The following is a 25929-nucleotide window of genomic DNA, read 5'->3' on the forward strand; positions in this document are numbered from 1 at the left end:
AGATATACAAAGAACAAAGATGGAGTGAGCGAGCGAGCGTTTCGTTTTTTTGGGCTTCCGGTTGGACGTGCACTGAGAGCGCGACTGCTTTGCTGGAGCACTTTGCTGCTGCTGTTGCCTGTGGCTCGCTCTCCTTCCAGTCGCTGCGTGTTCAAACAAACGGGTTTCTCACACAAACACAGTGGAACAGAACCAGAGAGACAGAAAGAGAGGGAGAGAGAGAGAGCGAGTCGCCCCATCGCACTATGAAATGAAAGTGGGTGTTGCCCGTGGCCTGCCCGTCTCGCTTTGACGCCTGGCCGCTCCCAATCTACAGCTGACTCTGTCGCTCTCCCACATTCGTAATCGGTTATGTGGCCATATTAAAGTTTGCTTGATTTGCTGTTTAGATATTCCTCTGAGTGTGTTTGTGTGTATGAGAGAGAGAGAGAGAGAGCGCTCGCCTCTCGGGGGACAGCCCACTTCATGGTTTGTGCGGCTCTCATGGCGTATGCGCAATGTCTTGCCGCACGCCATTTAAAGCATATCATTTTCGATAATAAATAAAGCAATAATGACAATAAATTTGGGGCTATGCTTCAATGAACGAATACCCATATACACTGCAGGTTCTGCTAGCTATAAGATATAGTTTTCAGATTGGATTACATTACGAATATATGTAACAATGTATGAACATGCATATGTACATACATATGTATGTATGTAAGTATGTACAGATGTACATATGTATGTACATAGTACATACGTACTGAATGGGCATGCAAATATCTCAATACAGAGGGGAATTATGGGCACATTTTCCATGGACTTTTTTCATAGAAGAGCAAGTATACAATGTTATCCTTATCGATATTTTTCGAAGGCTTTCGACCACGTTTTGGATATTTTTCGATCACTTTCGATATTTTTTGATTACTTTATAAATTGTTTGATCTATTCTTGGTCGTTTCGATAACTTTCGATCATTTTTGATAACTTTCGATACGTTGAACAACCCAAACATCTTGATTGGAACTTAGTTTACTTTATTTATTAAAACCTATTGAACATGATTCAAAAAGATTGCAAATGGTTGAACCAATATTATTGAACCATTATTGAAAAACTTGATCTGCTTGATGGAACATGAATATATGTATATGTATAATTGAATATGATGGAAAAACTCAAACAATTTGGTTGGACATGAATTTACATGATTGAACACGGTTGAACATGCTTTAACTGTTCAGAACCAAGAACAAGTTTCGGTGCCGTGCGACATATCCTGAGCTGTGAAAAAATCTGAAATATGTTGTGAGAACCGACTTGTAGATAGAAACAGACGGTTTTAGTCCTTTAGTTGAGTAAGAGTAGAATAATGATAATGAGAATTGGCTATGTATTTGATATTCTTAGCCAATATAAATGTTTTCTTCATCAAACATCAAATGTAGGGCTTGTTGAAGAAGAAGGTCCTATGGCATCTTCTCTTAGTTTTGGTCAAGCTTATGCATAATTTTCGTGGCACTTTCAAATGCCTTCTCGTAATTTTCATACCTCTCTCCTCCAATGGTATCCCCCAAAAACGATTTCACCAAATGCTAAGGCAATAAACCATGGTTTTTATGCTTAGTTTTGTTTTCTCTTTGGTTAGCCACTTTATGTGCACTTTAATTGGCATTTTTCCGCTCGTGTCATAACTCTTTCCCGCGATAGCAATTAAGGGAAATAAATTATATTTATTTGTGTGTACATATTTACATATGTATGTACTCGTATGTACGTGCTTGCAATTTATAAGTTTAACGCCTACCCGTGATTTGTTTATCTGATAAATGTCTTCATTAAGCGTTTTTCATTCGCTAGGCAGTTAAGTGGGGTGCAGGTGGAGAATCAACAATTTCCTTTCAATTTACAAATTAGTTATGCCATTCATTTGTCTCAATGAAGATAAGGATAAGTATCTGTCTGTCTGTCTGTGGCGTGCTAAGATACATAAATTCATATTAAAGAGCACACCCAGGAAATTTGTAATCCAATCTGCCATCGAAAATGTTAGCTGAAAAATGATGCAAGCTTTGTGTAGTATCAGGGAATTTGTTGGGTAATCATTAATTTAATATTATCAAGCTACTTTAAGTTTGAAAAATGAAATGTTTTTATTAAGAGTAAATAAGTAATGCATTCTTCCTTCTGTACTGTGTTGTTGATTACATTTACAATAATTTACAATTCGTCTCTTAAATCATATATTTTCATTATTTTAGACAGGAAATAGCTTAGAATTTGAGCATTTCCTTTGTTCTTAAGATAAGAAATAATGGAACCAAAATTAGCATTAGATTTGAGGTCTTAATAATATAAATGTTTATGTACATATGTTATGTAATGTTATAAAAAAAATATATCATCTATGCAGCAACCACATCCATGTTTACGATTGACAATTAAAGATAAACTTTGCCAGTTATTTTAATAATATTAAATAATAAATTCATTCTTTCGAGGAAAGATAAAAATATAAATAAAGTCGATGTTTTACTCTTTTGTACATATGTACATCCGTTAAATAATCAATATTTTTAGGTAATTCTATGAGCAACAATCTATAAACTGAATACTAGCTGACTTCTATCCTGAGAACGTACAAATTCTGCATAGTTCGCAGGGCCTACACAGACACTTCTCCTTAAACAATCCCATGACTAACTGCAAAGCCAGGAACACAGATAACTTTGGCACTCGATTCTCTCTTGGACACCATCGCACGAGTATTCGGTCAGTCATAAATTATGGAGAATCAGTTCTTGGGCGCAAAAAAAGAGATTGCTGATGTGGCATGACACATTTTCCTCCTGCAGAGACTTCCTCCTTTTTATTTTGTATATTAATACGCGACAGCCTTGAAAAATTAGCAATTTCAATTGGAATTTCAGTGCGTGGCGTGTCTGGAGTGTTTCTGTCTGCCGGGGGCTTGGTCTACAGTGCCTGCCATAAGTTCAATTACCACAAATTAAATTTATTAAACGACCCACGGGGGCTGGCGGGCGATAAAGTTCAATTATTTATAGGAACTGCCAAAAAATACGAGCACTAAAATCATAAAGAAAGAAACCAAAGACACGGACACGGACACGAAATGCGTTTTCCTTTACCTGTTTTGCCAGGGAGCGAGAGAAGGAGGGGCATGCCCCCGTGCCCAGGGGAGGTGGGGTACAAATCTAGCTGCAAATGAATTGGACCTGAAATGCGTGTAGCGCCGTGCGATACCCCGGAATCCCAGACAAACATCCAGACACGAAACACCAGAAACATGCAACAAAATTTATGCGAAACTTTAATGAAATCCGAAGGCGAAGGAGAAGGCAGTCAGGCACTCTGCTGGTGGCAGGGGCAGCAAGCATGTGGCATGAGGGTCTCCCATTTCTCTCTATGCATGTGTGTGTGCATCAATTCGCTTTGACCAATCGAAAGCCTTGCGGCCCGACCGAATGACTCCACCTCAAAATGGGGAATCAGCATTGTGTGGCACCCGAAAACGAGTTTGTTCTGTTGCAAGAGCCACTGCCAGAGCCTGCATCGGCGTCCTGCTGATGGCTCGGCCTGATAGTTGCCACAACAGCGCGGGGCACACGGCTTATGTGGCTGCGTGTTGTTTTTGTTGCCTGTCCCTGGGTCTCGGCCTGGGTCTGGTTTTTGGTGGCACGACTGACGACTGGAATCGCGCGGCTGGCTTGGGGTGTGGCATGGGCATGCCGCCCGAGGTTGGTTAGGGCTCAGAGTGGTAGAATTCGTAATGGTGGCTCAAGCAGGAGCTGGCTACAGCCCACATAGGCAGAGGCGTCTCTCAGAAGGGTTTCGTTGGACATAAATGGGGAATATCCCCTTTGATTTCCCATCCAACTCCATCCTTGTTCCTGCCCCCAGATCATAATCGACTTTGTGGCGCCCCCAAAGTGGGCTGTGGCCTGTGGTCTCTTGCTCTCTGGCTCCTTGAGGTGGCAGTATGGCCATTTCAGGCTTTGACTCTGGCTCTTAGTCTGTCCCCTGTCTCTGTCTCTTATCCCAGGCACTGCCATTGCAATTAATTTTGGCATTTTGACATTTACGCTTTTTGTTTTTGTTGTGCGGTGCTGTGGTTGCAGCTTGGGGCATGAGACTTGCCGTCTTGTGGCACTATCTCAGGCATACGCACATACATTTTTGTTCAGGTATGCTGGCCCGACCGCTCGATAACCGAGACATTTTTGCCTATATAATTTCGTGCGGAATTTTCTCACGTTGAAGGGTCTGCCACAGTCTGCAAAAAAGCGGCGCCACCTGAACAGGCACCAGACCTTTAATTGCAACTGGTTTTGGGGCAGCATTTGAAATATTTCCCCCATGCCACTGCCGCAGCGATAAACTAATGAAAAGCTGCCGAAGGAAGATCTTTTCGCGCACTTAATTGAAGAGGATGCCAGTCGTCATAGGCCGCCGATTTGAGCCATGATCTGGGCCCATACATTGTAAATGTTATGGCCAATATCTAGGACGAGGTGGAGAAGTTGTAGCTTGATCGTAAAACTTATCGTCTCCTCCCGCTCTCTGTGGGTCTCCCTCTCTGGTGACTGATCTTAACAAAATGGCACTAAAAAAACCTGCAAACAGCATTCGATTAAATTATATCTTACTTTTGTCTTATGGCTTGTTTACACTGCGTTTCGATGTAACACTTAGTTGCAACGCTTTTAGCCAGTGGATTATGTAGAAGTTGCTTTGACTTTTGTGTGTTGGAATGGGAAGAGGCTTTGGGTAGTGGAAGAGTCTTAGTTGGATTCCATTTGATCACGACTTCAAGATTATTCAGAGTACTCTGTGGATTCTCTTCCTTAACTCATTCAATCCTTCATCGCTCGCAAAGACACGCCTTGATCGAATGCCTCATCGATTGCTTCATAATAATCCTCTCCTTGGCGCAAACAAATCCCTGATGATATCAGTAATTATTCCAAATGAATACACACCAGAGTCTGGCCAGAGATCTGTGTGTGCATCAGAGCAGTCGCCCAAAAGAGGGAAGCTGAGAGGGGATTACAAGATCACAAAGTGGCCTAGCAGGCAAAAACAGATCTGATGATCAGAGGAGCAGAGACTGGAGGACTTCAGGACTGTGTTCTTGGTGACATTTCAAAAGCTGCAAGTGCATTAGTGTGAAACAAGGATCGAGGCGCCGTCTAAATTACATTCGCTGGCCGCAGAAGAAAAAGTTCCCCAGTCGAGCCTCTTTCTTGCCATATCTCGCGCCTTGCAAGCAGCGGTGAGAGGAGCGGTGAGAGGAGAGGTAAGAGTCATCGCGATCAAGATCAAGTACCATTTTCAACGCTTCCTTTGGCGCCACATTTCTGAGCTCAGAGAACCCTTTCTCAGCCCCTGCCTATACCTCTACCTCTGTCTCTGCCCCAACGATGCATTCCCTGCATGCAAATGCAAACGGGGCAACAAAAAGTCTGCAGTTTGAACGATAAGCAAAAGACACAGAGACACGGGAATACAGGAATATATGCACGTAGATATGTACATACGAATGCAGAGAGCAGATGAGATGGAACCTGGTCTGGGTCTGGGCCTCGGTCTGAATTCTTTTCGGGTTTTATTTTTGTTCGTTCTCTTCGTTTTCTCCCTCGATAAGCGCCGCATCTTCAATCTTCCTCCTGGCGGCGTCTGCAACCATCACCCCATCATCATCAGCATCATCATCATCATCATCTGTGATATGTGCCAGAGACTGGGACTGGGACTCTGGTCTGTGGCTCTGTGGCATATCCATTAGCTACGTCGCCATCGAAGGAACGAATGGAGGCACCAATGGAGGAGAGATAATGTGATTTCGGGGCACAAAAAAACTGAAATGGAACGAGACGCGCGTGAGTTGTGATAAGAGTTGTAGAGACAAGGGAATACCTTATGCCATGCCCTGCCATGCCATTCCCCTATGTATGCATCCCTCTCTGTCTTTCTCTGTCTCTTTTGGCTTGCCTTTCGGTGTCTGTTCTTCCTTCCCTCATATGTGTATTGTGCGCTGCATGCGGGGCTCTTTCAAGCCAATCTCATTTTGTCTTTCGTGTGAATTCTTGGAATTTCGATTGATTTTCCTAGAACCTGAAAAACGTGCGGTCAAGTTGTTGGGCTGCCGCTGCATGTGACGTCAGAGTTCCCCTTTTCGGTTTGTGTTCCTCTTTCTCTTGTGCGGCAAGTGGGAGTAAAGTTTTGAGGCAGGGCAGGGGATAATCTAGGCAAGAAATATACAAGAAGGGCATGTTAATATATGGTAGTAGAGGTACTAAAAATAGTACGGGAATCTTTAGAATACATCCTGCAGAGGGACTCTGTAACTATTTTGGCAAGGAATATATTTGGCAAGGAAGGCAATTTGGAGCTTCTGAGACAAATGGAAATACTAAAACCGTTGGGGAATCCATTAATTGGTTATGAAAACCTGCGGATACAAATCTCAGATAAAAGGAAACACGCCCCAAAGTAGACAATTAATTGTCTACGGTTTAAGCTTGAGGCATATTTAGTAGATCATCTTGGACAGCTCTCCGATACATCCACAAGTGAGTGACTAATAGATACAATTTATAAGCATAATCTCTTGGAGCGATACTTACTAGTGCTCTTCCAAAGCCTTTTCGGCCATGATAATCCCACTGCGTTTTCCAAATTATTTGGATTACCTTTGGCTGCTCCTCTTGGCTCGTTGCTCCTCCTGCTCCTACCCGTTGTTTCTCCTGGCGGCGTCTGACTATCGGCTTTTATCTATTTTAACTGCGCGATGTTAAAGCGCATTTTCGTGTCGTTTGTCGATTTGTAATGCCAGACGATGTGGCCTGATGATGATGGTAGCTTAAGTTCCAGGCCCCAGTGCCGAGACGAAGATGCACCACCAGCAACCCAAGCAGAAACAGCTTCAAGCTGAAGCAGCGGCTGCACTTTGAAGTTGACTAAGTGGCGCCTCGAACCCGAACCCGGTTCTGGCCATGGCCACACGGCTACGGGTTGGCTTGTGAGTACGTGGCGGGTTCAAGAGGCCGGCCGCCTGGCTAGGTGGTCACCTCTTCGTTATATACACGCAGTTGATGGCCTGATGGCTAATTAAATGCAGCGACAGAGTAGGAGGAGGAGTGTGCTCAATGCTGACAGTTTCCACTCTTTATGTTGGCTTTTATACCCCACCAAACCCTTATTTCCGTTGATCCGAATCGTATCTGAGGCACACTATAATGTATCTGCATCTGTTACGCACATGAGCAAATGCGCGTTCCCCTTTCCATCGTTTCCTAGGAGTGCAATTAACTTAATAGAAATTCAAATGCATGCACGGCCCCAGAGATTAGCGGATCGGATCGTTCCTCGTTCATCGTTCCTCCAACTGCTCTCCCCTGCTCTGCTCTCCTCTTTCCACTGCTGCAGTGTTGTACGTCTGTCATAATTTCGCAGATAGTGTCACAAATGGCACAGCAGAGCAGCAGAGAGGGAGAGCGGGCCACAACAAGTGTGCCATGAGCAAAGCGAGAGAGAGAGAGAGCGAGAGAGATCTTGGGTGCATGTGCGGAGAGAGTGGCATCTGAAAAATGGCGCCCGTTGTCGTATCTTGTTGCCTGTCACATTGAATTATTATTTTACGGTCTCTCCACTACTCTCCACCGCAACTGCAAGTTCACTCTCCCCTCTTGGTTCTCCACCCCATTCTCCATGAAATGGAGAACAGGTTAACACGCTAATGTTTTAATTTCTTGTTATATCGGAGGATATACTCGAACTCGTACTCGTACTCGTGCGTACAGGTGCGGCTCCAGGCAATTACTGGTAAACATGGAGTGGCGTGGCGTGGCGTGGAGTGCTCCTTAAGCATAAATACAATTGCCTTTCGATATACTTTACGAGTATGTGTCTGGATATAATAAGAGATTCGAATTAATTCGAAATCGATTTGGAAGCAAATATTTAGGGGAAATTTTGCGCAGTTTTGCGACAGAAAGAGAGAGACATTAAATGGGAAACTAAAAGTAGTGGAATGTCTAAGTTAGCACAAAAGTAGCTGTCAATATTTACATTGTCAAGTGTAATATTTAGATATTATTTTAATTGAAAGATGTTAAAAAACAAGTTTAAATATAAAGAAAGCAACAAAAATGGAGGACTAGAGCCAGCTCTAACGAGCGCCAAAGAAACGCTTCGGCAATACTCATCGCTGAAGTATCTTTTAGTAAATTAAAAAGCTTTTGGCATACTCAAATCGTAACAAAGATGCTCAAAGCTCCTTTAAAGCGTGTTTCACCCTATCAGTAGTCATAGAAATGGACTTCCTCTATTACTATATTCTACTTCAAACGAAGAGAGAAAGAGAGCTACTCCTATTTCCATTCCCATTTCCATTCCCATTCCGATATCCCCATATCCATATCCATTCCACTTGCACAAACTTCACGCTGCACATAATTTTTGCCAACACATTCCATAGCTGCTGCCGTGCTGCTTGCTGTGGTTGCTGTGGTGCTGGGGCCGCCGTCCCATTACTCATTCGCACTCGGCAAAGTCCAAGCTCCACCACAGAGGAGCTCCAGCCTTTGGTTCGTTTCCACTTGGAGCGCCGCCGCTGGTCCGCGAAATGCTAATAAAAGCGGTCGTAAAACAAGTTTGCCTAATTGATCGAGCGTACGCCAACAAAAAAAAACAAGAAAGAAGAACCAGAGAGGCAGAGCGGCAGAGTGGCAGAGCTCGGGGTCCGCTACTCAAGGCGTTAATATTATACCAGGCATTGCGCCTCCTGGCAGGCCGGGCCCCAAGAGGGTAGAGTCCAGTCCGTCTCCGTGTTGGGGCTTGCCCTGGCCCCGGCCTCGGCCTCGGCCTCGGAGTTGCTTGAAGCATTTTTGCCATACCGATCGACACTGCAGATCAAAGGCAGCGACCAGTCGGTGGTGGCGTTATTCCAGCGGCGGCATTGTGCGTCGGACAGGCTTTTAAGCGATGACACCAAATCGCTATTTAGACACTGCTCCGAGGGGTTTGTTTGCTGTGAGGATCGGATCGAGGATCGGGGATCGAGGATCGCTCTGGGTCTCTGTGGGGATCTTGTTAAGATTTTATGGTCTCGCGCTGTGGTCTGTGGGGGTCATTAAAATTAATTTGGATCAATTTGGTTTGCTGCCAAATTGTTGACAATGAAATATAACGAGGACCGCAGCGGACAATGGCTGGCAGCCTTATCCTGGTTTGTGGATTAGCAGGGGAGTCTGTTCCCTGGTAGAGTCATCAAAGTTTCCTTAAGTGTATCTTCTCTCTCTCTTTCTCTCTCTGCTGCGTTTACAACTTATTTATTTATATTTTGTTGAATAAAAAAACGTGTGCTTAAACATACAAAATCGTAGGCTTCTTTATGGTCTTCTTGAGCTCTTTGTCTCTTGTTTTTTCTCTTTGTTTTTCATTTGCTAAATTACTGCTAGACTGCTCGCTCTCCACAAATCATTTCAAATGATTGACTAAACGGAATGATTGATTGGCTTTCAAGTATTTCCTTTCGTCTTTCGTCTTTCGACTTCCGACTTGTCTTGCCTGCTAACTGGGACATGGGATACTAAATACAATAGAAATACAAATACAAATAGAAATAGCATAAATCTAAGAGCTAAGACTTAAATAAATATTTTGGCAATCTTGACATTTTGGTTGGGAATGTGACACCACTTTTAGTTGGTATTAAAGTTAGTTAGTTATTCGATGATCGCTCCGGCAGTCCAGTGCGCGTTATGACGCTCGGCGGGAGTTCGCTGTTGTTGTTCGAACTGCGACCGCTCTCAATGGCAGGAACTCTACAAGAAAAGGCAGCCCCAGCAATTAGATCCTTATACTGCCTCAAATCTCTTTCTACTTACGGCTGTACTATCTGGCGATTCAGGCTGACGGGGCTGGGCAAATGCGGCGACTGACTCTGCGAGGGCGTCGTCTGTTGGCTGTACGGCGAGTGGCTCTCACCCGTGACATGGTGGCGCGCGGACATGTTCAGCGTGCCATCGGAGCTGGGCGGTGCACCCGAGGCATTCACCTGGATGGCCACCACACGGGAGCCGCCACCGCCCGCAGGTCCTGTCGTGGACATGTCGTGCAGCTCGGGACTGGCATTCTGCTGGCTATTCAGCATATTCACGGGCACCTGTGAAGGGTACAGCGGAGTGCTGCTGTTCACCATCAGATTGACACCTTGGGACATGCCTAGGGAGGGGTTTGAAGGTGTAAAGGTTGGGCATGAGCATTCCCAAATATTCTCCCAAGTTTTACTCACTTGGCAGCGGTGCCCCACGGTGCATGGGCGCTCCTCCATTGTTCTTTGGCTTGCGCTTCCGCTTCTGGATGCCCTCCTTCTTCATGGACAGCGGACGGTTCATGTTGTGCAGCTTAAAGTACAGTCCGCAGGCATTGCACACGGGATTCCCCTCATTGTTGCGCCGCCACAGCGTCGTGGAGTTGGTCTGGCAGTTGGCGCAGGTGACGCCATTGCGACGATTGTTGGGTGCAGCGGCGGTCTTCGGCTTCGCCTGTCGCTGGGGCATGCGCGGCGCCATGCGCATGAAACCCGTGCAGTTGGGGCAGAAGAAATCCGAGCCCTTGCGCACGAACGGCGAGTGGCAGTTCTCGCACTTAAGATCGTGATTCGGGGAGGATGTGGCGGAGGCTGTGACCAGGCTGGCATCGTACTGCCCAATGCTGCCGGCGGGTGACCAATGGGTGGTGGTCATATTACTCGAGGCATACTCATCCATCACCTGTGGATGGAAGTTGGTCTGCAAAACGAACCAGAGAAGAGTGAGTCAGTTCTGGAGGGCGGATGTATGATTCCGACTTACAAATGGTGCATTCTGATACTCTGGCGGTGCGGGCGATGTCCACAGATCGATGGCTTGGCTGCCATCGGGAAAGGGATTCAGAAAGGTCGTTGGTCCCGTCTGACGTAGGGAATTCAGTCCCGCCTCGGACTTGGTCAGGAACTGCCCGCCGGGCATCGTGTAGATCGTGTTCGTCTGCTGCAGCGTGGCTGCGTAGCTGTTGCTCGTGAAGCTGGCGCTCGAAGGGAATGCGTAGGCGTTGCCCAGATCCGCATATGTCTTGGACTCGTTGGCATGGACACTGGCATCCACCACGGGCACATCGTAGTACAGAGTGGAGCCAGCCGCTTCCGGAACGGCGCTGCTGAAGCGTCCATCCTCGGACACGAATCGCACGGTGCCGCCATGGGAGCTACTGGCGATGTGCACCGCTGACGTTGGATGTTGCTGCTGCTGCTGCTGTTGCTGCTGCTGCTGCTGCTGCTGCTGATGTTGCTGGTGGTGATGCTGCAGTGCCTCTGCCTCACGACTGATGACAATCGTCTCCGCATAGGTGGCGCCATTGGGTGTGGGGCACTGCTGCTGCTGTTGCTGCTGCTGCTGCTGATGCTGCAATTGTTGCTGCTGTTGTTGCTGCTGCTGGGATTGCTGCTGCGCTTCCACTGGCACTTCACCCTTCTCGATGGTCTCTATCTTGATGGCCGCCACATCCTCGCTGCTGCAGATGATCTGGCCCGAGGAATAGGCGTAGAGGGTGCCCGGTGGCGCACCTGGCGGCACCTCTGGCACCTCTGCATTGCGCGGCGCCATCTGGACGTAGTGGGTCGCGTGTGCAGCTGCCGGGGAGTGATGGGAGCTGCGCTGGTACTCGATGTGGCCCTCGGAGGCGGAACCAGAGCTCCCACTGCTGGGCTCTCCCTCCCGAGCTTCGTTTAGTTCTCTGGAAAGAGTCGGTCAGTCGACTTCGGGTGAGCATTTCTATCCCCTAAAACTTACAATGTTCCCGCTGTGGTGAGGATGCGTCGCTGCTGTATGCGTGGCACCACCACGTACTGCTCCTCCGGATCACTGCTGACTCCTCCTCCTCCCTGACTCGACTGCACCACAACACCCACGGCTGTGGCAGGTTGCTGCTGCTGCTGCTGTTGCTGCTGCTGGGATTGCTGCTCCTGTTGCTCCTCCAGGGCGCTGGCTGTCTGCTGGCTCAGCTGCTCGGCTCCATTGCTTGCCTCTAGCTTGATCTTGTCCAGCAATTGGATCTGCTGCTTGGTCAGGACTTGCTGTTGTTTGCTGCTGTTGCTGTTGCAATTGTTGCTGCTGCTGCTGTTGCTGCTGTGTTGTCTGCGTTTCCATCTGCAATGGACAAGCGACAAACATTGAATGCCTCGAAAGATTTCAGTCAAAAGTGTGGCTCCAGTTCCGGCCACAAATGTGCGAACTGGTTGCCTCGATTTCCGCCACAAAAGTCAACAGAGCCGCAGAGCCCAAAGCCAGACCCAGAGCTCGGAGCCCAGAGACCTCTCGCCACTTCAAAGGCGGCTCAATTTGTCGCCTACAACCACCAAAGACGTTACAAGAAGACGTCGACAGGGCGGGGGGAACACACTCACTGTCAACACTGTCGTACACATTTTTCACTTTTATTCCAGATATGTTTACACACAGAACCTCGGAACAGACCCTAAGCCTCGCGGCTTGGTTTCGTTTTCATTTGCTCAGTTTTTTGGTTCCTTTTTGAACGGAAATAAAAGTTGGCCATAAAATCCAAATTTGCTTTGTTTTTCTATACGTCAGTCGCTGTCGGTTTATGACCTCATTCCTGCTCCTCCTCCATGCCATGCCATTGGGGGGGTGGCCGTGTCAACAAATTCGAACGTCATTGTCACCTGATTCACCTGACGGAGTGCCCGAGCCCAAGCCCAAGCCCAAGCCCTCCCTGCCGGCAAGTGTCGTATAATGCAAAAAGGCTTTCAGGTGGGTTTCACCATAAACTATAAATATACGCGTACATACATATAGAGCGTCTATTTATTATTTACTTGCATGGGGAAATCCATGGACATATTCAAGGATGACTAGCAATCGAGAATAGAGCAGCAATATGGTGAGGTTTCCATGGGATACTTGGACAGAGTTTGTACTGTACGCCAATGGGAACAGACTGGCATGAATCTTAAATAGGAAAGTTAATTAAATATGCCAGCAGAAATGGTTACAGAATGAGAGGATTTCTTTGATATGGATAGGCCTCTTCCATTCTTAAATTTCTAACCTTTTCCTCGATATTTCATCACCTTAAAAAGACAAGAGACAAGTGCGCTCCCAGTTTACCTTTCAGTATATTAATTACGCGCATAATTGATTCATTTTACGGGGAATTTACTTGTGACTTGTGCCTGCTAACAAAATGATTGATCCATAACTTAGGTCTAAGGTAAACCGATGATTCATGGCGTTGACAAGTCATAAAAAAGGTGAAAAATGAACCGCTTGGCGCTGTGCAAAGTCCAAAGCAGCAGAAGAAAGAAAAGGGCCAAGAGGAAGTGGATGACTATTCCAAGTATGCGCTTTTCCTTGGGCAAAGTTCAATGAAGTTCCCCTAAAGTCAAACCCAACTGACTCACTGGGGAGATCCGTAAGATAATGTGCTGCAAAACGTCACTTTGGCCAAACTGCAGATAAACCTGGAGCGGAGCTACCCCAGGGGGGTACAACTTTTGAGTACTACGATAGGCGGCAGAGTATGCACGTGCCCCGTGTACCGCGACAAAAAAAGTTAAGATACTACAGACCCCCGAACGATACGGACAATATCTTATCCGAGTCGAGGCGCTATCAATGTACATAATCAGTAGCTGCTGCTGCTGCTGCTGCTGCTGGAACGGGATTCCAACAAGAGGTCATGGTTTCATATACCCCACACCTGCTCCATCGAGTACGTCATCGATAGGAGCAGATATACAGCTACAGCTACAGCTACAGATAGAGATAGAGATACAGATACATCGACAGATACTGGGCTAAGAATTACAATAAGTTGAGCAAGGTGGCATGTGGCATGTGCTATTTGTCAAGAGTTTGTACGGCGCTGCTTCGAAGGGAGTGGCTCCAACTTGAATGAATGAATGAAATCTGCTCAGTCACACCCACACAGTCGCACACTTTTTATCTACATAAACAACAGATATTGACTGCATATATACAGATATAGATATGCATATGCCTAATCGCAACTCATTTCGCTTTCGTTTGAGCTCTCAAGCTGGGATTGAGAATGGCAGAAAATGCCTCAATGAAACATTTTCTGGCAGAGAACGACTCCAACGACTCCCTCTATTATCATTTCCCCTTTGCTTTCCCTCTCACTCTCTCCACTGATCGTTAGATCATCCCCTCGATTAATTAAAGTCCATTGCAGTGCTGGGGCACTAATGAAAGTGCGATAAGGCAATCCATTTGCCAGCTGCCTTTACAGCTCTATTAAAGGGCCATCAATCCACAACCCGGCCTTTGCCCCTGCCCTATCAGGGGCTAGGCGACGCGTGTCTAATAAAAGTATCTGCAACTGCAACTATCCGATGCCGATGCCGATGCCGCCATTGAGCAACTGTTAAGGACTGACTCTCGACTCTCGGGTCTCGATGGCGATTGGACGGCCGTGCACTTCCGGCGGCGGCAGGCCCAAAAGCAAACCAACCCCCTGGCCAAAGGTTGGCAATTTCATTCATAAACCCCGCTCCATTTCTGCCTCGATAAAAAAGGACCATAACTAGTACCAAAGCGAGGTGATAAGATTGACATAAGTTTCACATTATAAGCACTGGTGTTGGGCAAGTCCTTTTTCCTTTTTTGCTTCATGAATGAATGAAACGCAGACAAAGTGCAAGATGTGCGTGTTTCCAATTCCCTATTTTTTGTGTGTGTTATTTTTGTCAAAGGTATTTTGACGCCACCTCCGATCGATCGCAGCTGAATTTCAGGCCTCATAAAGATTAGCCATCTTTCCACATTTAACTCGGTTTCTGTTTCTGTTTCAGTTTCCAGTGTCTGTTTCTGTTCTGTTCTCTTTTTTTTTTGGGTTCTCGTTTTCTTAATGGATTGTTGCGGGTTTTCCTTTGAGTGCCAGTAAGCCAGAAAGTGTCGCAGTTTTGCCGCTGCATCCCATTGGATGAGTCATTCATTATAAATCAATTTGTCTTATCTTATTGACGAGGCTCCCCGCCGTGTCCACTGGCTATCCCGCTCCTGAAAGCGAAACAATTCTAAGGCCTAGTATGGCTGCCGTTTCAGTCAAATGAAATGCCTCGAAATTGCTTTGGGAATTAACTTTCAAAGTGATTTTTCTACCATCATTTTTACAGTGTTTTAATTTTTAATAATTCTATAAACTACAACGCCATTTAATAGAGATTTCTGATTTAATAGACTTCCATGGAGCTGATTTAATGGAGTTCCATTGGCCGATCTATAAACATTTTTTAGAGCCTGGCTTTTATGGTCTGATATAGCTTGTCTATTTAGCTTAATGAACTTGTGCGAGAAACGGTTGACAACATTTTTATGATCTCTCAACTCTTCCACCACAATGTTGCCGATGATAGATATGCTTATAGAGATCGATCTCGTAAATTGATCGTTATAAAAATGTGTTCAAGAAAGAGTCTGCTCTTTGTTCATTTGGTTGCTTAATTTATTAAATCAGACACTTCTGGTTTGTGCTTTTAAATGGTTTTGCGTTGATTTGGGTATCTATTTAATTTTGGGAATAATTCTTTAGCAAAAGTGGTTCGCCTTTGGAAGTATGGAAGTACTGTTTTATTTTGGCAGCAATTTATAGTCATTTAATTTGCACTCTTAAAGCCAGTTAATTGCCATTCATTTGTAGATTTACTGATTTAGATTTTCTGTTTCTTAGCTAGATATTTAGTTGACTTTTTCCAACTTCTAAGCATAAATGCAGTATTTATAATATTTTTTAATTTTAGTTTTAAGTCCCATTATTGGTAATTTCTTTCATTTATGATATTTTATTGGGCTTGCTATGAGCAGTTCTTCCATGATGTCCTACCCAATTTCACTTTAATTTCATATTAATCCTTATAATTCTTATTATTATCTACGTTTTGTTCTCACCTTCAGCTGCATCTTGACACTCGATGAGATAATTTTGCAGACCATCAAAGTGCGTGTCCTTCCTCCTTCTCCTGCTGCTTTCCCTCTCACTCTTTGGCGGAGTGTTGAAGCGTTCCAATGTTTTTTATCTAAGTTTCGCTTTTATCACTTGATTTCTGTTGTTTTTCTTTTTTTGAAAAATTATTATCACTTGCACTGCTGTCCGTCTGTTCACTGGGCTTTTATCAGAACTTGCGGGGGCGGTGCCAAAACGGGCGTGGCTCAAAAGTGGCGCGAAAAAGTGTATTTATTATTATTTATTTTTTTGGTAGGAACTTTAAGTTTAGTTTTCCATTTGGTTGCTGCCCACGCGGCATTTGATAGAACAATTATTGTTGGAAGGAAGACCGACTCCGGCTCATGGGCTCTGGCTGTGGTTTCAGTGTTCTGCTCTGTGGTTGCGGTTCTGCGGCGGTTCTGTGGCGGTTCTGTGGGTCTGGCTGGGTCTGGGCCTGGGACTGGGACTGGGACTCGGAGCAGCAGCAGCAGCGGTACAACAACGACGTCGCGACGCATTGCGGTCTGCCTGCCGCTGCCTGCCGCCCAATTAGACACCAACACAGATGCAACCGCCATATAGCACCTACACACCTGTGTGTGTTACCTTCCCTCTCTGTCCGTGGGTGTGTGTGTGTGTGTGTGGGTGAGTTATGATTTATTCCCATACAGTTACAGCCACATATATCTGCGTATCTGTGTGCTCTGTATTGGTTATCTTATCGCACAGATACACAGGTATACAGGGCAGCGGCGATAAGAAGTTGCGTTGGGCACCTCCTGCAGCTGTGTGCGAGTGAGCTGGAGTACAGTTGTCGACACTGCGATAAGGAGTGCTCGTCGTTGTATCCGTGAGATACAAATACCACGAAGAGATGGTTGGAGATGGGGTTGGGGTTGGGGTTGGGGTTGCGGTTGGTGTGGCCTGTGGCCCATGGAGAGGCACCCCCGACTCTCGACACCTCTCTCTCTCTCCACACTTGGCTATTTGTCAATTGTGCAATTTAGTCTAGCGCATTTTCTAATTGCACTCATAAAACACTTTTCTGGCAAACTAATAAACGTGGCCAACGTTAGTCAACGTCAACACAGAATGGGGAACAGAATGGGGCTTTGAATGGGACTTCGAATGGGGGCTTCATGGGTTCCATGGGCTTGGAGAGACCTGTCGCTGCTGTCGTGAACAAAACTTTATATGACCAGGCCCATACCAACCCATTCCCCCACATGTGGGGCGCTTTTGACGGCGCAGCTACCCTCCACTTCCCCTTCTACTCTCCACTTTCCCACTTGACAATCAGCCGCCAGCTCTCAAGTGTTGTAACTAATGAAAATCGACAGAAAAACAGCGAGGGAAACACACTCCACAGCGGATCGATCGACGCTCGACGATCACACACGTGGTCGAGGATCAGGTGCTGTAAATATTGCAAAACCTTACAAAAAATAAAATGTCACTACGCCACAAAAGCAAAGATTGAATTCTGCGATTTGCTTTTCGGGCTGAAGTGTCTGTCTTTTCAGTCTGTCTTTCCAGTCTGTTTCTGTGCAAGTTCGAGTGTAGGAATGCTTGATCGTAGATCTGACAAAACGTGTGCACAATCACAACAGATTCATTGGATTTTATAGTCGAAACATTGGGAGCAAAGAAACGCGCTAGAGCAGTTATTTTGAGGGTGTCTGGCTTGATGGAAAATGTTCTTATTTCTACTGCCAAACTACGATAATAATGGGGCTAATTTGAGAGACGTGGTCCAAGACTTAAGCTGCATATTTTTCATATTTGTAACGATCTTCTGGCCTTCTTTTTCGCTCCGCTGAATTCGGAGTTGAAGGAAAGATGTATCGATATTGGATGTCTTTTTATTTGCACTTTAATTATGCGTTTCAATCGTTCTAGTATCAAACTTTTGAGATATGCCTCGATGCCTTACACCAAGTCGGAAGGAAGTCTTTTCATTATTCATTCCTACCATATTACTGATACATTCCATGATAATCAAAGCTCCAAGTGCTCCAGCGACTCTCTCATCTTAAAGATGTTTGATTTCCCTTCCTCAAATATTGCAGAATCTCTTGAGGGGAAAACCACACAAATCACATATCAGAGACATCCCAGCAGCAGTCATGGAGCCGAGCCACACAGCCCCCAGGCAGCCCGTTCTCGGGCCAATCATAAATTGTTTATAGTTAAAGTCATAAAGCAAGCAGATATATGAGGGCCATTAACCATGCACAACCAACGAAACGCAAAGAGGTTCTCCACGGTAGAAAGAGGTTCCCCCACATCCACCTTTCGCTGCCCCTCGCTACTCGTAATGCTGACATTACCAGCATTTTCTCCACGCCCGCTCCGCCCACCCGCCACTCCATGAATGGAAATCGGGTTGCTGTGATAATTTTAATTGTTGCAACTCATGTGGTGCATAAATCATGGTGCAAATCTTAAGAGCAAAACCGCCAGACAAAAAGTATCTAATAGCTGCGACTCCGAGTCACGTTGCAAGTAGCAACTGACTGTGGCTGCGGCTCTGGCTGCGTGTCGCAAAATGTCAGCTCAGTGATTAATCACTCAAAAAAATGCTGACAGACAGCCTCCGAACAAATGGCGCTACATGGAATCAACATTACAAGAGATTAATACACGAGAGGGAGAGAGAGGGACAGTCCACTCCCCATGGCAGGAAAACAACTGAAAACTGACTCATGGCCAGGAGGAAGGGAAGCTTCCCGTCTTTCGTCTGTGCAATTAATACCCTAATTGATGGCACCGCCTTGGCCTGGCCTGGCCGGGGCTTTAGGTGCTTTTCAAAGTGAATTTACGGCGTTCGGGCCCGTACGTAAGACGCAAGACTTAGAAGGCGGCAGAACACACAAAAAAACAAAATAGAACCGAACCGAACCAGGGTAGAGGGTGGATGGCAGACTTAGCACTGCTTGACCAGAGTCTCGTATCTACGCCAAAGAATCAAGAAGCCAACTCACACACCCTTCAACTTGTCCACAGTCCAACGTGTCCACGTTGCTTCCAAGTTCTCAAGTGCCACTGCGCCAGCAAACAAAAGACAAGCTCCCAGCTCCAACCTGGAGCTCCGACCAAAATGCTATCTCCTATTCCGACTATCGAGACACTTTTCGTGCCTTGACAGTATCGGTCGAAGGCGATCAGTTCGGTTGTTTGTTTCTTTTTGCTGCTGCGGAATGACTGTAGCAAATTTAATTTATATTTTTTGTACAATTTTCGTCACTTGTTCTGCCAGAATTTAGTTTTGTTATTTTATTTTTTCTGTCCATGTTCGGTGGCGTATTTTGGCGGTCGTCTGTGACGATAAGCGGAAGAGCTCTTTTTCGGGAAATCAAGTGTTTGAGTGCCAACAAAGGCGTGCGCCACAGTTTTAATTATAGCCAGCACCCCACCCTTCCTTTCGAGGGTGGTTCCCACCACAACAGCAGCAGCCACCCCAAAGGCGTTGCCCAATCCGTGGCACACGGCAGCCATCAGCCATGGCGTGGTTCGATCACATAAAGCTGTATGGCAAATGGAACTGCTTCCGAGTCTAATTTTGGCCCTGATCTGAGACTCGAGAGAGACTCTCCTCCCTCTGGTTACTGCATTTCGGGTTCAAGTAAATTCTATTAATCCGCCAGGCGGAGCTCTCCCGCTCCCGCTCTCTCCCTCTTCTGTGTTTTGTGGCCATAAATCATCCGCTACCGACAATTTGGACATGAGTTATGGAAAATGGAACTGCGCATTCGATGAGGCGAATGGGGCCAAGCAGGCTCTGTCTCCTTCGAAATGAAGGCGGAGTTTGCTGGGTGAAAGAGTTGAGCTTTCTTTGTTTGTGTCACTGGGATAATGAATGGTTTCGGGATTATATTTATACGGATATTGGTTCATATCAAGAAATGATGTATACGTTGGGTATGAGTCAGCGAAGAGTTTGGGGCTTACATTAAGGAACATCGTTACATGATATTAGTTTCAAAGGAACCAATGCAGTTTTTCCTGCATTCCCATCTCTAACGCTTCTCATTAAATTTATACAAATTTCATCAAAAATCCATTCACAAATTATACAAATTCATGAGATCATTGAAGTGCACAAACAAAAATGCTTCAAACAATAGTCAAAATTGACAAAATGCCAACAGCTCTGCAGCTGATGATTGAAAGCAATCAATAAAGAAGATCTGTAGAGAACTTTGACAGGTTTTGTTTTTGCTACGATTGGCAGCAGCCAGCAGCAATATGTTTGCGAGTGGCAGTGTCGTCTCCTCCAATGTGGTGGCACATACAGCACTCGTCTCGCCACGTTTGTGGGTACGCACCTTTGTTTGCCAATGAGGCCAGGCCATGGGACGTCGTCGTTGCGGGTTTGTGAGTCATTATTAATACTGGCAATCCATAATAATCCATAAGGTTGCTGCTTGTATTGTGCATTGTTTTGGCCTGGCCAGCAGCGGCGGGGAGTCGGTGAGCGTGGAACGTGGGACGAGAGCAACATCGACACATCGACGCCATTAACGTTAACAACCATGGCTACTGGGGTTGATTGGGTTTGCCACTGGGGAGTGTGGGCACGGGAGTACGGGTATTGGTAGCTTGTTAACCGGAGATACATACAGCAGACACCAAACATTATTTATTACTTATGAACGTCTGACATTTTGTTGTTGAAAATTCAAGCCAAAAACTGAGATAAATGGAAGACGGGAGCAGGAGCTGCTTCCACACTTGAAATTTGCACAGAGAACGGACGGACGATGCACGCTTCGTGGCTGCCTCTTACCAAGGAAATGATCTAAACTTCAGTCATCCGATTGTTTTCCTATCAAACACGAGTGATTTCTCCACACTCCTCTGCCCCCTGCTCTATCCGCCTGCAGATATGTGTGCCTGCACATGCTCCTATATAGAGCGCAACATATCGAATATCTGAGAATAGATAGTGGCCTCAGATAAGTTAACGTATCTTAGCAGAGAGAGGGAGAGAGCGAGAGATTGCAACTCCCCCACGAACACTGCGCGGGAGAGCCCCCCAAGGGATACTCCCGATCCTATCCTCCAGACAGAGTGGCTCCCTCCCCGATAATGCTCCAAGGCAAGGCTTTCCCTCTCGTGACGTCGTTGATTTCTTAGAGGGGTGTGGGGGGGGAAGGGAACTCCTCGTTGACCCACAGCTAGATAAAAGTATCTAATCTTGGCTTTTTAGCAATACAATACACCAGCACCAGCACCAATGCAGCTCGTATTTATAAGATAATGAAGATTTGCTATCAATTTGTTGTAGCTGTAGGGGCAGCACCCCTCCTCCCTCCCGGCCTGGCTGTAGGATATCGGTATCAGTTTGGGGTATCTGCAACCGCACTGCCACGCCACTCCGCCACTCTGCCACTCTTTCACACTTCCACAGCGAGAGTTGTGCCTCTGGGAGGTTCCGCCACAGTTCCACCATGGGCTGTGCTCTCTCTCTTCTGGGCCTCTGGGGACTCTGGTGGTCTTTCTGTATCAGTATATCAGTGTTTGAACTGATAATGTCCCAAGATAATAAGCGATAATAATTTGAATTTTTCAGTAATTCCTTAAGTTTGGACGGCCCAACGGCATGGAATCTAATCACAGTTGGTGAGTGTAACTGGGATTTTCAACATGGAAACATTGTTTCATGTCCGCGTGCGAGTACAGAGTGTAAAAAGAGAGACAACAGAGACTCTGCAAGGATATTCTACATAAAATATAACAAAGTGAAGGAAACCCTTAAAATCCCAACAACCAACAGAGTTTTCCAAGTTCCAAGTGAAAGTACGGAAAGATTTATAATACATTATGGTGTACCCTGTCGGACCAGTGTTCAGCTACGAGTTTTGCAGTTATATAAATAAGTTGCAACATTTTGTTGGCTGATCTTTGACTCTGAACATCGATAAGATACGGGAACGGCACGGTGACTTCTGTATAAATTCTCAACTGCCAAAAGCAACGCTCAAGTAACACTTGAAAGCTGGCGAAAGTCAACGTTTTGGAAGTTAATTAATGATCCACTGATTAGATTAGAATATGCTTATTAAGTGCCCATGCGATAGCAAACAGAATTGAAACCATAGAAAAAATTCCCAGAAATACGACCAGTGGCAACTGACCAAAACAGAAGTGCACTTATCCACGGAGGTGATCTTTCGGGGCAGGAGGAGAACGACATTAAAGGCAGAGTAGGGCAGTAAAGGGAGCGAAAGCCTAAAGAGATATCCTTAACAAATAAGGGCAGCAATTGAGGTTTGAAATTCAGTGAACAAATCACTGAAAGTTGCACCCAAAACTACTTTTAAAGAGTCTACATATCTGTGCACCTTCCATGGAAAAAGTCTGTCAAAAGCGCAGGAAAATTGTCAAGCGATGACAAGACTCTGCTGTCTGTCTGCCTGTACATACATTTTCATTTAAGTTGATGTCTGTTGTTGTGTCTTGTGGATGGATGTCTGCATTGCGATACTTCCATGCCATGCGGGCGATGGCGATGGCGACGGCGACCCCCCTTCATGTCGTGGCCCATGGCTCACTGCCCATGGCATTTCTTCCTCAATTTCATTATCTTAAGTACACATTTTGAAGTACAAACGTCAGTTGGCGATAAGAAACAGCAACAGCAGACGGGGAGGTGGAGGTGAGAGGGAACTGGTGACGGCAAAGGTAGCAAACCAAAAGAAGACATCAAAAAGCAGTCAAGTCAACAACAAACACAGAAACGAACAGAACCGTGAAGGAACCGTGAACCGCGCAATGGAATGAATGCTCTAAATGCAATCTGTTTGCACAATTCCACACAGAGAACACCCATACCATATACGTACGAGTAAATGTATCCCCAGAAACAGACAGAATTTTCAGCATTTTAACGCTAAATAAATCAGGCAAATGTCAAACATTTAATTAGGTGCACCGCAGAGTAGAGAGACGGGAAACCCACTACATGCGATACCCTTAAGAAAAATCATGTAGAAAATCATTATGTAGAGAGCGAGCAAAGCACAGGGAGGGAGACCTTCTGTAGGGTTTCCTCACTGTTCCTCCTTTCTGTTTGTGGCAGTTTCTGCATATGGTAAATACCATTATCAAATCATATTATCTTATTTATAAGCATTATCGTGCCACAGATACAGATTGCCTATCTATGGAATGGGCATGTAAAAAAATCATATATACACAGATATCTTACTGGCGGCTACGTTATTTCGTTGCTGTCTGCCAGTAAGTTTTGCACTTTCGATTTAAACACGTTCCGCTCCCGCCAGCCAGCCATCAGCCGATCCGTCGAGTAATTATGAAAATATTATAATTATAATGCATTATAATGCCACCCCAAAATCTCTACGTGCGAGAGTGATAGAGATCGTAAAGTGACAAAACCAGCAACAAAAAGGTTCTACGGTTCTACGTTCTGCGAGTATTGTAAAAAAAAAACAGAGCCATAAAATGGCTCGGGGCATGAAATCATCGCATGTTATGGCCTGGCCTGGCCTGGCATGGACTTTAAGTGTGTGTACCGAGTACAAAATATACGAGCATGATAGTTTTATATTAAACCAACAAAAGAGAGCAGCAGCACAGAGTCTTACAGTGACAGTGACAGTGACAGTTTGTGGCAAGGAAAGGAAACCAAGTGCGAGTACTCCTCCTCCGATATTAATGGGGAAAACCCAAATGAGTTTTCAGTGCAGTGTATGAATAATTCTTGTACTTGGACTTGTACTCCATCATTCATTCCACATTTGTTCTTCTCCAAGAAGGCAAAAGATAAGAGCTGCTCAGAGACCTACTTACTGCTTAATAAGCATGATTAAATTTATTTCTAGCACTCGCTAATCGTATTTTTAGACACACATTATTTGGAGGAAAAGAAACGTTTCTCGAGCAACAAAATGGCTTTCTGAAACATTCGCAAGCATTTACAGATGGCATTTTCTGCTTTCCTCTGCTGCATAGTGATTGATATTTGTGCAGACATTTTATCTAAGAAATTACACAATAGTTTCCGTAAACACACATCTAACTAGTACATTCCCTGCTTAAAGCTCTTGTTTTTGAGCAATTTAGCAACTTGTTTGCCTGCAGTAAATAACTAGGAATTGGGTAAACAGCTTCAGACAATGGATTTCATGATCTCCAAGAAATACTTAAAGAGAAAACTCATCCCTTGGATGACCTCCTACCTCCCCCAACAGCGGATCTCGACTAAGAAACTTCTATATGCTCGAATGTACATTCACTCGGGAAGAGGGGTACTCCATAGTATGATTGGAAATCAAAGCCCAAGACCATATCTTTCTATATCTTATCACGGGCTATGCTTGTGTGTATGATGCGATATCATGTAAGACAAGGCTATATACAATATATGCCACTGGCATGGCATTATCATCCCATTATCTGGCCCCAAAGCGTTAATAGGGAAACCCTGACCCAGCCAGCCCCAAAAAAAAAGAAAATAATAAAAGAACTTACAATCTCTCGTGCTTAGTGTTTGAGTGAAAGTTTTGCTAAAACGAACAGAATCTCTCCGTACAATGACCGATTAGAGCTGCAAAGAGTGAGAGAGAGAAGACAGAAGAGAAGAGAAGGGAAACAGCTAAAAACTATTGAGTGACGATGGTGGGGTACAAATTGGTATTTGAGTGCCAAAAAGTGAACATTCTGATGAGCATGGAAGGGAGGATTCCGCTCTTATCGGATAGGCTATCAATCAGAGTGGACGCGGATCGAGACGGAGGTTCCATTTGGTGGCACTTGAACGAGTCTACGACCCAGCGCCGTCACCGACATGCGACACTTTGGTACAGTCACGTAGACATAGGCGCGTACACTCCCTCCCCCACTACCCCTCTTCAGTGTGGTAGCAAACAACCCTAGCAATAAACAAAAAACTGTTTTGCCACATGAAATGACTTTCAGATTTTCTGTTGTTGTTGTCGTTTTGTAACGCGTGACTCCCATAAAAAACAAAGTTTATTAAAAAAATAGGAAAAAGAGAGCAAAATAAAAGGGTGGAGGGTGCCTGATGAAAGGGGGGATGGGTAACTCGCGAGAGAGTGACAGGGACAGAGGGGTGGAGGGGAACTCAGCAATGCGACGTTATCTTATCGCTGAAAATGTCGCTTTCGTAAATGGCGGCGCACAAAATAAAATAATACACACACAGGCATACAGACATCCAAGCACACGTACATCCCCCCACACACACATTCTATATACACACATACATATGTATATATATGGCAGATATATGTATCTATGCAATACACCCTACTACCATTTATATCGTTCCGTTCCTGTCTGTGACGGCAAAATTGTTGCTACGGGATTGGGATTGGAATTGGAGGAGTACCTGCTCGCCGCTTACAAATTTATAGATTTCATGTAACGAAAATTGTCAATAAAATTCAATGAAATTATACCATAATGTACATGTTTTAATTCATAGCTGAAGTGTAGAAGTCAGCTGCAGGAAAATTTAAACAATTAATTGACCAAAGAGAGCAGTTAGTCCGCGCCTATGATCTACGAGCCTCTTGGAATTATTCATGAAAAATCAGCGATTCTTTTCTCATATAATCTGCAAATTGGAGTAAGGCCTAAACTCTGTTTCTTATATTTTGTATAGTTAATTAATATTAATTCTAATATTGTTAATTCTGCTTATTAAATGTAAATTATACACGAGATATACATAAATACACAAATGTATGTATAGAAATCATGTAGAATAAATGTAAGTCCCCAAAAATTACATGATGTGGCGCTGTCTACTTTGGGAAATACTTAAAGAAACTACTGGCGCCCTACAGGCAACAGCGGCCACTTTTTGAACTAACAAGTTTGCAGACATTAATGAGCTCGTTGCTGTGAAACTCAAAA

General features: G+C 45.1%; 1 protein-coding gene across 1 annotated transcript; it reads right to left on the bottom strand.

Moving 5' to 3' along the window:
- Window positions 1–9328: 9328 nt before the first annotated feature.
- Window positions 9329–16522, bottom strand: LOC117898519 (box A-binding factor). Its single transcript, XM_034807985.1, is given in 7 exon segments — window positions 9329–9839; window positions 9903–10239; window positions 10310–10808; window positions 10872–11790; window positions 11847–12140; window positions 12142–12203; window positions 15984–16522. Coding segments are annotated over 7 exon segments (2259 nt in total). The 5' UTR covers window positions 16029–16522; the 3' UTR covers window positions 9329–9736.
- Window positions 16523–25929: the final 9407 nt, after the last annotated feature.

Source organism: Drosophila subobscura, chromosome O (assembly GCF_008121235.1).
Source record: "Drosophila subobscura isolate 14011-0131.10 chromosome O, UCBerk_Dsub_1.0, whole genome shotgun sequence".
Classification (NCBI taxonomy): domain Eukaryota; kingdom Metazoa; phylum Arthropoda; class Insecta; order Diptera; family Drosophilidae; genus Drosophila; species Drosophila subobscura.